The sequence below is a fragment of the Marmota monax genome, unplaced genomic scaffold (genome assembly GCF_021218885.2).
Source record: "Marmota monax isolate L192 unplaced genomic scaffold, Marmota_monax_Labrador192_F-V1.1 WCK01_AAM20220418_F8-fsc00002, whole genome shotgun sequence".
Lineage (NCBI taxonomy): Eukaryota > Metazoa > Chordata > Mammalia > Rodentia > Sciuridae > Marmota > Marmota monax.
This window is the reverse complement of record NW_026693571.1, coordinates 44205812-44220251: the sequence shown is the minus strand read 5'-3', so window position 1 is coordinate 44220251 and position 14440 is coordinate 44205812. Positions and strand designations below refer to the sequence as shown.

General features: G+C 37.6%; 1 protein-coding gene across 3 annotated transcripts in view; it reads right to left on the bottom strand.

Annotated features, from left to right (window-relative positions):
* Positions 1-14440, bottom strand: part of Slc10a7 (solute carrier family 10 member 7) — a 249107-nt gene that overhangs the window by 35110 nt on the left and 199557 nt on the right. For all 3 annotated transcript variants that reach the window (XM_046459008.2, XM_058583941.1, XM_046459010.2), the window contains 2 exons: positions 4194-4359; positions 3191-3242 (listed from right to left, as the gene is read on the bottom strand). In XM_046459008.2, coding sequence (XP_046314964.1) covers positions 3191-3242; positions 4194-4359 — 218 coding nt within the window. The remainder of the gene's footprint in view (positions 1-3190; positions 3243-4193; positions 4360-14440) is intronic.

The window sequence follows — 14440 nt, the reverse complement described above, 5'->3', positions numbered from 1 at the left end:
TTTTGGAGTTTTGAACCCTGACACTGTTCTGTAGACAGATAAATGACTCTCAAGTCTGTTTTAAATACTCACTACAATGGTATCACAGCAGTCAGTAAATCTAAGAAATGCTTACTAGGGAAGCAGAGTGTGGCAGCGAAGTTGAATTTCCTGGGCTGGGTCTCTCCTGGTTTTACACTACTAAATTTCCATCATCAGAATGAGGTAGCATGCCACACTACAGAAGACTGATTTCTGTGTTGAGATTTTTATCTTTTGATACCCAAATTGATTTTAGATTTATTGGCTTGGTAAGGAAAAAATGAAAATACACCCCCCCCCCACACCAATCTCACCCATTTCAATGAGAAGAAAATGGAACTCAGCAAAAACCAGTGGATTCTCATTCATATCCTTGGTATCTTTCACAAACTTGTTTGTAAGGTGTATAAACTTGTAGAGTTCAGTTAAACAGTCCTTACAAATTCTCTAAAGCAAGCATTGAGTTTAAAAGTAATAAAAATAGTTTAAAGCAGTGGAAATGAGCTTGGCAAATGCTTTAGGAAATGTCAAGTTGAAATGGATTTCGGTCCTGGGTGTGCTACTTACTCTTTGATTTGGGGTAAATTATTAAGCTACTAAGATATGATTTGAGGCAAGTTACTCTAAGGATGGGTCTTCATCTACAAAAGAGCAAGAAAATGCTTAATATTACAGTCTTGCTGTCAGACTTATGTGCACAATCCCTAGGATAGTGCCTGGTATGGAGTAGGTATCCTACATTCCTCCAATAAAATTCTGAGGCACTATGGGATCTCTCAGTGAGAAAACAGAGCACAAAACCATCTTCCAAATTATGTCCCTTTAAAAAAATCCTCAATTTTTAATGGACTTTTCTGGGGGGCTACACCACCATTACTGTGGAACATGTTTACACCTTTTCCATATTCTATGTTTTATCAAAGAATCCATGTCTGCCTGTGGGTCAAGGAGGGACAAAGCATGACAGAATTTCATGGAAGGGAGAATAAGGCAGAAAAGAAGGATCTCAGCTGGGTGCGGTGGTGCACGCCTGGCATCCCAGCAGCTTGGGAGGCTGAGGCAGGAGCATCACAAGTTCAAAGGCAGCCTCAGCAATTTAGCAGGCCCTAAGCAACTTAGTGAGACCTTGCCTCTACATAAAATATTAAAAAGGGCTGGGGATGTGCCTCAGTGGTTAGGTGTCCCTGGGGTCAATCCCTGATATAAACAAACAAACAAACAAATAAATATCGAAACGGAGGTTCTCAGGAAAGCCCAGTCTACTGCATGCTAAAAATTGTTATTTTTAACAACTGTTTAATTCAACTATTTTATTTGTGACGCTTCCCTCGTCCCCCTACTTCCTTCAGTAATCCCGGTGGTGGCTGCTCCATGCTCTATCTTTTCATGGAATTTCTATGTTACCAAAAGGATATCTGCCTCCTACATAATTGGGTAGGATGACCTGGCCTGATTATTACTTCTGCCACAAGGACCAGCGAACAGTCACAGAAAGGCAAACGCCTTTTCTAGGGTTACATAACAAGCCATTCACAAAAAGAACTTTAAAATAGTTCCTACTCTCAGACTTACCCAATTAAATAACATTTTCTCTGTGACTTAAGGGCTCCAGGCTTTATTCTTACTTCATAAATCACAACTCAGGCTTGCGAAAATGCTTTAAATTACTTAATCAATACGTTTTTATCGACTGTTTACAATCAGCCTAGTGCTATCTAAGTGCTGTACGAGCCAAGTGCCTAATGTGAGGCCTAAACCCACCGGTCCATGGCCCTGATACTATTTCAAGCCTCATAAACAGCCTGGGAGGCTGCCCTTGTGGTAACTCATGGCTGGCGCCTGCAGTTCAAGGACCCTGCAGTTGGGCTCAGGTCCACCTTTCCAGTGACTGTCTTTACTTCTGATCTTCCTCTATGCCTGCCACCCGATCCTGTATTGTTTTTGTGTATTCATTTATGTATTATTGCTTTTTCTCCCATGAGAACCACCTGTCTTCCCTCTGCTGAACAATTAGCCTTTCTTTATGACTCATGTCAAACTGCATCTCTCAAGAAGCCTGGCTCTACCATTCTCTTTGGAAGTGCCACCTTCTTTGAATGGACTATAGTTGGCTTACTGTACAGCTCAGAGGACACTTACTTGTCAGTATACATATTTAGTCTGAAAATTCATGCAGGATCAGAATCACCTCTTATTTATGGCATTTACTATGCTAACTTTCTCAAACTAAAGGCTTAGGTAATACCTGTTGAGTGAATAATACTAGTGGAAGAAGCTGCATTTAGGAATAAAAGATGAAATTGGACATGATGGCCAATTTGGATGTGGGGATAGCTCGAAGAAGAAAAAGAAAGAAAGCAGGGTTCTTCCAGGAAATAGCAAAGATTTTTGCTTCAACATAAAGCTTAGGGAGCAAGGGCACTTTTGGCAATGAGACTGGTAATTAAACTAGATGGTCTTGTACTTAAAAAATAGACATCATTCTGTAGGCACTGACTAATAGAAGATATCTGATCAAGAGAGTGATGAGCACACTTTGAGTCAGTGGAAGTAGTATAAAAAGCATAAGAAACTTCGCACCTAGAAATGGAGCTACGAGCAAGATATGCATTGCAATAGATGAGATGAAAAGGAGACATCAAGCGCCCCCATGAGAGAAGTAGCTTTGGGAGCAGGGTCAAGACATTTACAAAATAATTATGTGAAGGATTCCAGTCTGGGTAACTCTGAGGATAGTGGTTCCACAACAGGTAAGTGAAGAAATAAGAAGAAATTTTTGGGGAAAAGGTTAATTCCATTTTGAATATCTGGAGTTTAAGGTCTTGTTAAGACAATCAGGGGAAGACATCCAACCGGTAGGGAAAACAACAGCACAGAACTCGAGAATAGCACTGGAGTGGCAGGTCTAGACTTGGAGTCATAGGCATGAAGCTGATGGCTCAGGCCAGGAAAGTGGAGAAGGCTGCCCAAGCACATGATGTGGACAGATGGAACAGCATCCAGGGCAGATCCTTTGACAAGGTCTACAACTCGAGGGTGAGAAAGGAGGAGTGAGAAACAATGGCCAGGAGACAGGAGGAAAACTAGGACAGTACAGTGGCACAGTAGCCAAATAAGAGCTTTACTCCTCCCTTAGGAGACTAACAGCAAGAGACACCAAATCACTTACCTTGTTGAAAAGATGAAAGTTAAGAGCATGAAACTCAGCTGAATAGAAACTACTGAAGACAAAGAAGAAAAAAGATTCAATATAAATTAGCAACATAAGAGCAGTATCTGTAGGACATTTACTATATGCATTTTATCTGAAAATTAAGGGAACTCAAATAGAAAAACAAGTGAAAAAACCCAAACAAATGCACACTGCTAAATTAATAGAATCATTCCAATGACTAGGACCTGTCCTTATTAACAATATCTAACAATAGACACAAGTTATGACATCCACTACTTAGGGGAAATCTAAAACCCTCTTTGATTTGTTCAATTTAGAAAAAGCTGGTTTATACTATATGTATGTATAGCAAATAACACAAATGTGGTACCATATAATATGTACTTTGAAATAACTCATCTTGATTCTTAAGAAGAACAGATTATTTGAAACTATAATATTAATAACGTCTTTCATATTAGTATAAATAGAACAAAAGATTATTTTATGAGCCGTAGAAGTTACTGGCATTTTATAGTCTATTGCTCTTTAAAATGAAATATTGTTTTGGTATATCTTATTAGCAAATAATGATGTGAATATTCGCATTTTAGCTGATGGAGGCAAATTATTATACATATAAAAATAATATTATCATATATTATAAATCCTGCTTTTAAATCACAATAAGGAATAAGATCTGTTCAAACTTATAATAAATTGAATTGGTGACAAAATGCTCAACCTAATATTAGAATTTAAAAGACATCAAGGCTTTTTCCATCTAACATCAACTATTATAAATCAGAAAATGATGCAAGGGACATAAAAAGTAAAGGAGATTAAGATTATAAGTGCATAATTGATGTCTTTCCAAAGAACAAATACAAATGATAAAGTCAACAAACAGACATAAACTAAGTATTTAATCAAATCAACACGAGAGATGAATTTAGAGAACACTGATGACTTCACATTGCTACTGCAGGACAGCCAGGGCACCCATCTTCCAACTTACTTATGAACAGTATGAGAACAAGGCTGAACTTATCCAGGTCAATGTGTGGGTTTGAGAACGTGTCACAGAATGTGGTGTAGATGATCATGAGGAGCACACTGCTGCTGATGGCACCAAAAGGAGGCTTCTTTCTTTCAAGCCAATCCTTGATGTATCTTCGGACAATCTGAAATATAGAGATCAACAGGTTGCCTCTTTTCAGAGATGTAGGGAGTTGAACTGGGCGTCACAAAATGATTCTGACAGCAGAAAGACATAAAGGAAAGGGAATAATTTGGATGATGGCCACAATGGATTTCAAAGCTTCCCTGCCACACCACACTTCTTCTGGGGAATTTAACATTTGTAGTGCAACTTCCACTGGGTGTCCATAATGAGAGTATATTTTCAACTGCATTCAAATCCATCCTTAATCATGCCAAATGCTCTTTGCTAGCTGTCACTGAGACATGCCCATTAAGCCTCCCCAAAGTTTATCTCCTCTGCCGATCCTAATGGATGTGTGTAATTATCACAGTCCCCTTTGCCTCAACAGACAATTCCAAGTGCAACTTTGGGAATCTTAAAAATCTGACATCTTCAAGAATTTCAAGACGGTAGATAATCGAAAGTGATCCATGGAACATATTAATATTTAAAATGCTAGCAATGCACCAGAAGTTTTTAATTAAATTATAACTCATGCTTGAAAAGCAAAAGTGCATGTGTTGTGGGAGTTTAAATAATTCAAACTCTGAATATCTAGAATTTTTGTGAATCCAAAGACAAATGCCATTTTCATGCTTTTGGAATTCCAAAATTAACACTTAAAAATGAATAAACCTGTCCTAAGTTTCCTACAAAAGGATTAGTGAAATATAAAGTTATAGAACAGTCCTTTCTCATTTAAAAATCAAATCAGATTATAAAATTAGGACAGTCTGAATACTGATGATAACATTTTTGGGGACATAAAAGTGAACAACTCTACTTAAAAACCTTGCTTGGCTTTTGAAAGAAGCTAGGTTAGCCCTATCAGAAGGACGATAGTGGAGACATATTAAGTTTTGACTCACTCATTATCCTGCATAATTGAACATGAGATTTCACAACAGGCTGAGTTACTGTGGATCCATTAGCAATAATGAGGTCAGGGAACTTCTCCTGATAAGGCTGATGGGGTTTTGACATTATCTACTCTGTCACCAAAAGGGCTTAATTCATAATGGAACATATCCTTACACATACTTAAGAACAAAATAAGCTACACTTGTCCCCTCCACCTGGATTCAGTTTCATTTTCTGCAGTTTTAGGTACCCGTGGTCAACTGCTGTCTGAAAATGTTTAAGTGAAAAATTCCAGAAATAAGCAATTCATAAATTTCAAATACATTTTATTACAGTATTTGTTATAATTGTTTTATTTTATTATTTTTCAAATAAATTTTATTATAGTGTATTGTTATAATCATTTTATTTTATTATTGTTGTTGCTGATATTCTTAATGTGCCTAATTGATAAATCAAACTTTATCATAGATATATATGTATAGAAAAGAGTATACATAAGTTTTGTACTCTCCACGGTTTTAGGCATCTATGGGGGGTCTTAGAATATATCCCCTGAAGATATGGAAGGACTACTGTACTCTCATTAGAACTTCAGAAAAATGGCTGTTGGATCTGTTTAGGACTCACTAAGTGTCCTAATAATGTGAGTAAACTGGGTGTGGTTATACACACCTGTAATGCCAGCTACTGGGGAGGCTGAGACAGGTAGGAGGACCACAAGTTTGAGGATAGCCTCAGCAACATAACGAGACCCCATCTCAAAATATAAAAGTAAAAAGGGTTGGGGATATAGCTCAGTGATAGAGAGCCCCTGGGTTCAAGCTCCAGTGGAGGGGAAAAAAGTAAAAATATAGAGAGTCTTGGCAGAAAGCAGATCAGTTGGTTCAAGGTAGAGGAACAAAACCATTCAAGGTGGGTGGGTTGGGAATGAAGGGGAAAGAGTGTAATGCACAGAGAGCAGCTATAATTTTCTTAAAAGTGGATCTTATTATTGAAGTTATATGGATTTGTAAATATTATGATGGGAAGGTAGAAGTGATCCCATAGTACTTCATCTGTCCATTTCTTTCTTTAAAATTAAAAATGCAGAAAATATAGAGAAAGAAGAGCAGTTCTGTAGCATAGTATGATGCACTGATGTATTAGAACATAAATTTTGGATAGCAGTGCTAGAGGTCTCATAGTTTGCTCAGCTGGCCCCGTGTTCAAATATGTCTCCATTGGTGCTTACGAGGAGGCTACCAAGGGAACTTCACTTAGAGGGTCAATTCATAATCTGCTGTGCTTGGTAGCAGAAAGTCAAACTTAACACTACTCAATTCCTTTTGGAAATAAAATAAATGGAAAATACATGGAATCACTGAAATTTATGCTGTCCTTCAATCTTATTTTAATATACAATGGTTAAATAAGCATATATTCCAGGTGCATGCCTGCAATCCCAGCTGCTCTTCGTCTGAAGGCAGAAGGATTGCAAGTTGGAGGCCAGCCTGGGCAACTCAGACTCCGTCTCAAAATAAAATAAAATGTTGAGGATGTAGTTCACTAGTAGAACACTCATGTGTGAGGCCCTGTGCCAAAATAAAAGAAAACCCCCAAAACAAAAACACACACGAGTTCTCTCTGCAACAGGCCATAGAATGCATGATCCCAATTTCAAAAGTAATCCCAATATCATGGCCCCAAGAGAACAAAAAATATGAATGAAGTATAACTTAAAAGCCAAAGCCATTTTAAAACCAAAACAAATATCTAATTGTGGATCAACTTTATGAGTAGCAATTTGATTTAATAAAACTTGGTAGTCTCTCTTTCTTCATTACAAAATTCTCAGAGTCTCATGGTGGAATAGAACTCTTTTGATATGACAAGAAACAGAGAATCCTCCTGGCCAAAATGTCTTTTTTAAAACATATCCCTGGGTTAATGACGGATACTTGTTCTTCATAAAGAAAATAACTGCACAGACTCACAAGTGAAACAGTAACCCTAGAGGAAACCAAATGGTCTTTCATCATTTTTAGTCTTCTTTTTATATTTATCTGTGTTTCTGAAGTAAGCCATTTTATATCTTCCAGGCTCCAATGAGTGTTTCCTTCTTTCTCTAAAATTAAACTCACAAAGCAGCTGCTGGTGCATTGTGTAGCTAGAAAAATGTTAACGGGGTTCATAAACAAGACTGGGCTGAGTAGTGTTGACGTGCCTCAGAGATGTGCTTTGGCTACAAACTCCAGGAAACCTCATCTTCTTGTAGTTTAGCAACTTACACTTTTGACACAATCGTTCTCCATTTGTCAAGAATTCATGCCATTTAAAATACTCCAAACTTCTTTGCCTTATAGGAATTTTAAATGGCGTGATAGGTACCAAGACTCTGCTGAGTAGCCTCACACAACCGGACACAGCACCTCAGCATTCTCCCTTGGGAAAAAGAACAGAGCAAGACGCGGGGACAAAGGCCTTCCGAGGAGGCGGCCAGTTGCATCTTTGCTTAGGATCTACACTGATTCATTCGTCCTCATGGCTCAGAGAAACTTAGGCATTAAAAATTAAGTGACACATCCTCATTAACTTGTTTGCTTTTCCCTGTGGAGAAAGAAAAAAAAAAAAAGAAAATCTTCCTCAGGAAGCTTTCTATTTTATTGTCTCATCTTCAGCATTTTTATTTTCTTTATTTTAAGTTAATTAGCAGGAATGGTTAAAAGAATACTTAAATTTGACTCTGTACTTCTAATAATCTGGGTTACCTAACAATTACTATATGACTTCCAAGTTGGAAACCTTTAAAAATGACACGTCTTATGTGAAGAATGTTCAGACACCAAGGTAACCGTGGGGTAGTATAGTCATCATTTTAGTTTTCTTAAATATTTTTGGTCACGGTATTTCCTTGCTTTTTCTTTCTATTCTGTCTTTACATTTATAAATTGATTTTTGAGTGAGGATATATGATAGATAATTTTTCATAGTAAGCCTGAATTTCAAAATTTATTTTTCTTCAAGATGGCTTTAGATTCTTATTTCAATTTTATCCTCTATTACACTGAATCCATATAATTTCATAAAGTCTTTTGTCTCTTTGTTAGTATCTTGTTGTCAGAGATGAAATCAAATCCAACTTATATAACACTTTTCTTTAAAGATAGGTCTTATTAAATTTATTGATTAGATTCAAATCACATTAATTTATTCTATAAAGCATAGATAATAATAAATGAGTACAATAAACACCCATTATCTACTTCACTTTTTGAAAATCCTCTCCCAGTGCTACTCTTATTTCATTCTTAGGAGAAAGATTGTGCAAATATTATCCTGCTTGTTTAGAGCTGCAAACAGAGGCATAAAGAGCCCAAACGATTTGCATAAAATGTTAAAAAGTCAGGTGGAAGAGTATGACTATGACTTCTATTTTTGGAGGAAACATTGCATAGGGGCCAAGGTATAGATTCTGGATCTAGGATGTGCCTGACCTTAAATCCTGGATCCACTCTCTATTTTGTGATCTTGGGTGAATTCCTTTACTTCCCTGTGTCTCATCTGCAGAACGGATAATGGATATAATAATAGTTGTGATGATTAAATAATTAAGTGACTATATAATGCTTTCAAAACAGGGCCTGTAGATGGTAAACAATCCCCATTCTTATTTCCTGGTTTTAGTTTGGTGATGTTTCTATCAATGTTTACCAGTATATATCCCATTTATAAAGGTACAGTTATTTTTCTCTCAAAGCTGTTCATATGAAGCAGTAGAAATAGTTCAAATCTAATATTTCATAAGTGCAAATTTTCACTAGCTTTAAGAACACCAACTTCAGCTTTGGCTGAAGCTGATTTAATATGAAAGACCAACCTCAAACAGTGAAACTAATCACAGAGGGAAAGACCAGAGAATGCATGATTGATAATGTATAGATAAGCTTTATTATTATTATTTATAGGGGGAAAAGATAAGCTTTATTATTATTATTTATAGGGGGAAATGTGGACTTTATTGGGCTGCTTAGAAAACTATCCAAGGTGACAGAAAATAATGAAAAGTGGTGGAAATTCTGTATCATTAAAATTTATTCATAAATTGCTTTTACACATATTGCATAAAATAAGTATTTGTCACCAGCACTTGGATGTATTAAAAGGATTTGTTGGAAAAGGAAGGAAAATGCTTCAATGGCACAAAATTTATTTCTTTCTAGAACTGAGAGAAGCAGCAATCTCTTAACCATCGTCTATGCAAAGAATACTCATCTCATAGACTCACAGCACCTTTGGGCTGGAAAACATAAATCTGTTTATTCTATAGATTGAAAAGTGAGGCCTAGAAATCATGTATGCAGCTGGGGAGTGATGAAGACCAAACTAGGCCTCATATCACACTGAAGCCAGTCCACGAAGACTTAACCCAAAGGGAGTGTTGTATACGGAAAACAAAATTCCCTCTCAGAAATATAAATCAAAAGTTGAATGATAAAGTTTTATTATTAGTTAGAGATTAAAGAAATTTATTCAGCTCATACTCGGGTCTTTTTCTTCACCTTCTAGTTCCCATTATTTGTTTAACATGTAATGACAGAATCTCATTTTAAAAGATGCATATAACAATATGGAATATTTATTTTCATCTTTTGGCACCCTCTTTGCTACAACTGAGAAACTAGCCTGGAATCTCTTTGCTCTGGACTAGTGTGTATGAGTGGTTTTGGCAAGGCCCTCAAAGATCATACTGCACAGGTAGGCAAGTCAATAAATAAAAATAGAGAGAGAGAGACTAGAAAGACAAGGTCCCTGTTCTCATGGATTTCACATTCTGATTGGAGAGATAAACAAAGAGTAAAACAACAACAAACAGGAAGAGATAATGAAGCACACTAAGCAAAAGTTTAAACTGGGTGATAGGATAGTTTCTGGTGGCAGTGGGGCAGCTCCTGGAGGAGAGGGGAGGAGGCAGGAGGAGGCAGATGTGTCATATAGAGCCAATGGCAGCTCTAAGGAAGGAATGAGGCTGGGATGTTTGAAAAAACAGAGGCTGTCAGTCATACCCAAGGGTCAAAGGGTACCTTGGAAGAGTGCAGGGCAAGTAAAAGGTGGAGGATGGGCACAATAATCTTTTTAAAGAGTAGAAATAGAAACCTTAAAAGGAAGTAGAGTAGAACTTCTGGGAGGTGTTACATGACATTTTAATTTTAAATTTGGGGTCCTGAATTTAAAAGAAAATGGGAACAATGTGTATTGCTTTCTGGGAAGCAGAGCTCTGCCGCTCTGGTAGGAACATGCACTGGGTCTTCATGAAGTTAGTAAAATAGAGAGACAGCAAGTCAACAAAGTGGAGTTTTGCCAAGAAGTGAGGCTAACAATGGACCAGGCATCTAGGCAGCTCAGTTGCATAGCTGGGTGGCAGAGCTGGCGTGGCAGAGCGGGGTTAATCAGGGTTGGGCCTTTCTGAGCAGACGGGAAAAGATGCAGGAATTGAGAATATTAGCAAAGGAATGATCATAGTGAGAGACTATGGAATCCAAGCTGAGTAAAAAGGGAAAGTCATGAGGACAGTGGCTGATAGAGAGTAAGGTCAACTGACAGGGGAAGGGGCCTTGATGAGGTTGAAGAATTAGTGAGAACCTGAGCTTACAGGGTAAAGAGTGGTACCATAGAAGTGAGTTGTTGGAATTGATCAAGATCAAAGAGGCCTGCTGTGAAGTCCTAAAGCATTTCCACATGCATTAGAAAAAGGAAATCCCTTCTCTAATATATTTCCTTCTGCCAGAAAATTCTAGTGACAGAAACACAGATTCGTGATGCCTCTAAGCAAATATATTTCTCTGAAAGGTAGCATCATATACACTATACAATCCATAGAAATGTGGGCCAACACCAATAAAGCTATGACCATAGGACAGGTGACTGGGGTGGCTCTGCCTGTCCTGGAAACCACTGCCTGCAGAGATGCTCATCCCTCCCTATGGTACTCAAGGACCTGGGGATCATTCTCCATGGAGCAGTGCTCATATCAGGATGTACCCATATATGTGGCTATGTCCTTTATATTAAAGTATCTGTGGGCCTGTGACAGCACAGTTCATTCAAAGACCAAAAGCAAGAGAGTATGCTAAAAATGTGGTCTTTCTTTTACATAAAATTTGGAACAATCTATTTTTCCATATAAACTGATAACCTAAAAAATTACATACAGTTGGCCTTTTGTATCCATGGGTTCTGTATCTGTGGCTTCAACCAATCCTGTATTGAAATATTTGGAAAAAACCCTGACTCTGTATTGAAACTGTATAGACTTTTTTCCTGGTCATTATTCTTTAAACAAAAAAAAAAGTATAATAACAATTTACATTGTATTAGGTATTATGAGTAATCTAGATATGGTTTAAATGATACAGGAGGAAGTGCATAGGTTTTATGCAAATACTGGTTCCGGAAGTGTAAGCTTAGACAAGAGATAGCAAAGGTGCCATCTTCCCCCGCAGTATGAATGGGGTTTCAGGTGCCATATGTGACAGATTTCTGAATGGGAGCATGTGACAACTGCCTGCATGTAAGGGAGAAAGGAGGCAAGAAGAGGGAGGAGGCAAGGCTGTTAGGGGTTTCTAGATGTGGAGATGAGTTGGTGATTGCTAATTCCTAAGAATACAATACACTGGGGGGCGGGGTAAGTGCAAGCATATAGGTTTCCTCATTGAAAAACACCATCAAAATACTTCACTACCAAAAAAACCAACCAACCAAACCAAAAAAAAAAAAAAAAAAAAAAAAAACCTACATATTCCACTTCTTGACTGTCTCCTGTCTCTTTTACTTTATGATTTATGGAATAATTTACTACTGGGCCCACAAAGAATGAGCAATCTAACAACTCATTCTCTATGAATATTCTTTTATTACATAAATTACATGACCCTATACATTAAAAAATTGACTAATTTAGATTTTCTTTGTCCATATGTTTCAAGCCAAGCATTTAATTATTAACAGGACTATTTCCAAGATCCACTAAGAGAAGAATTATGAGCTCCAAGTTATTAGGTGGAATTATTTTCAGAACCAAAAAAATCAGTATGGAATTAATCTAATGCATCTGTAGCTTAAACTGTGTAGAGATGAGGACAGGTAGATTCAGATATGCCTCTAGAAGGCAAAGCATGCCTCTTATTGATCATATAACTCTTTTCTTTCACTCTTTCAACACAACTTTATGGGGTACCTATGGTCTGGGAATGTAATGGTGGACAAAGCAAATACGGTTCCTGTACGTATGAAGTTTCTAGTCCAGTGGGGGACAAACAGTTAACAAAAGATAAATAGACATTGTGAGAAGGGCCACGAAAAAAAATGAAATAAGGTGCTGCAAAGAATAACCAGGGAATCTGAGTGCAATGGCAAACATCTGTAATTCCAGTGACTTGGGAGGATCACAAGTTCAAAGCCAGCCTTAGCAGCTTAGCAAGGCACTAAGCAACTCTATCTCAAAAAATAAAAAATATAAAAAAGGGTTGGGGGTGTGGCACAGTGGTCAAATGCCTCTGGGTTCAATCTCTGGTACTAAAAACCAATCAACTAACAAACAAAATTAAAAAAGAATAACCAGGAAAACATTTCAGATCTGAATTACAGTTAAATGAGTGTGATAAGTTGGAGTGGAAGGGTGAGCATAAAGACATTTTTTTTTTTTTTAAACTCATGATTTAACCCAGGGTACTTTACCACTGAGCTACACCTCCAGTTCTTTTTATTTTGAGACAGTATCTTACTTAAGTTGCCTAGGGTTTCACTAAATTGCTGAGGTTGGTCTTGAATTTGTGATTCTCCTGTCTCAGCTTCCTCCAAGTTGCTGGGATTACAGGTGTGCACCACCACACCTGGCACACAAAGATATTTTAAACAGAAGGAATAGACAGGTACTGTGAAATATGTCCGAAATCCAAGGTACCCAGGAGGCTGAGACAGGAAGATCACAAGTTCAAGGACAGCCTGGGAAACTTAGTGAGACCCTGTCTCACAATAAAAATAAAAAGACTAGTAGAGTACCCCTAGGTTCAACCCTTAGTACTGCAAAACAAATAAACAAACAAAAACACCAGAAAAAATAAGTAGGAGTTGAGGAAAAGCCAGGAAAGCTAGCAATACAAAATATGGCAGAAGCTGAAGAAGAAGGCAGGGGATATAATATTTATTCAGAATCCCTATTATGTGATCAGCACTGTGGAGAAAATATTTTTTTCATGTATCACTTCAGCAAATGGTGTTTTAAATTGTCATCATTTAAGCTAAAATTAGTCCCTTAAGTATAACATTAAAAAAAAAAAAAGTGCCTATGTAGTGAATTCTGTGGTGCTCTATCCAGAACAATCTCTTCAGGAATAAGGTACTTAATCCCACAGGCTCTGGGAGCAGGAAGCCTGGCTTGGATGAAGGATCTCAGTTGAGGTCCTCAGCACAGACCTCAGTGGGGTGGGAGTAAGCAGAAAGACTGGTCAGAGCAGAGTATAGAGACCAGGCGCTCTTACCTTAAGGCACTGCAACTCTAAGGGGTCACCCTAGTTCCAGAACTCACCAGGGAACCCATGTAGGCCTTGATAGAAAGATATTAACCCATCTACTTTTTTCACCCCTCAAAAAGTACTTACTCCCCAGGAAACTTCCTGCATGGAAACCTGTCTCAGTTTATTGCCCAGAGAATCTGACCAAAGAGAGCATATAAATACACACACACACACACACACACACTCTCTCTCTCTCTCTCTCTCTCTTTCTATATATATATAATTTTACAAAATATAAATTTATTTTTATATATATAAATAAATATAAATAATTTTATATGCAATATTCCAAAGAGCTGCTTCCTGTTTAATATCTGCAGGCAATTTGATAACGGGAATGGTGATGAAGATGATGATGATGGCGACCTCCACAGAAACCACAGAGCACTCATCTGTGTCAGGCTCTATTCTGGGAACTTTATGTGCATGCATAGTTCATTTAATCCTCACAACAATATTTTAAGTGACAGGTACTATTAGTATAACATTTAATGAACTATGAACCTAGAGTTAGGGAGGTGAAATGACTGGCTCACGGTCGCACACCAGATGCAAGGCAGAACTGAGTCTGGAATCCAGTCACTCTAGGTCTGAGCTCTTGGTCATCCTGCGCACTGTTTCCCTCAGGCCCACTCATTTCAGTTG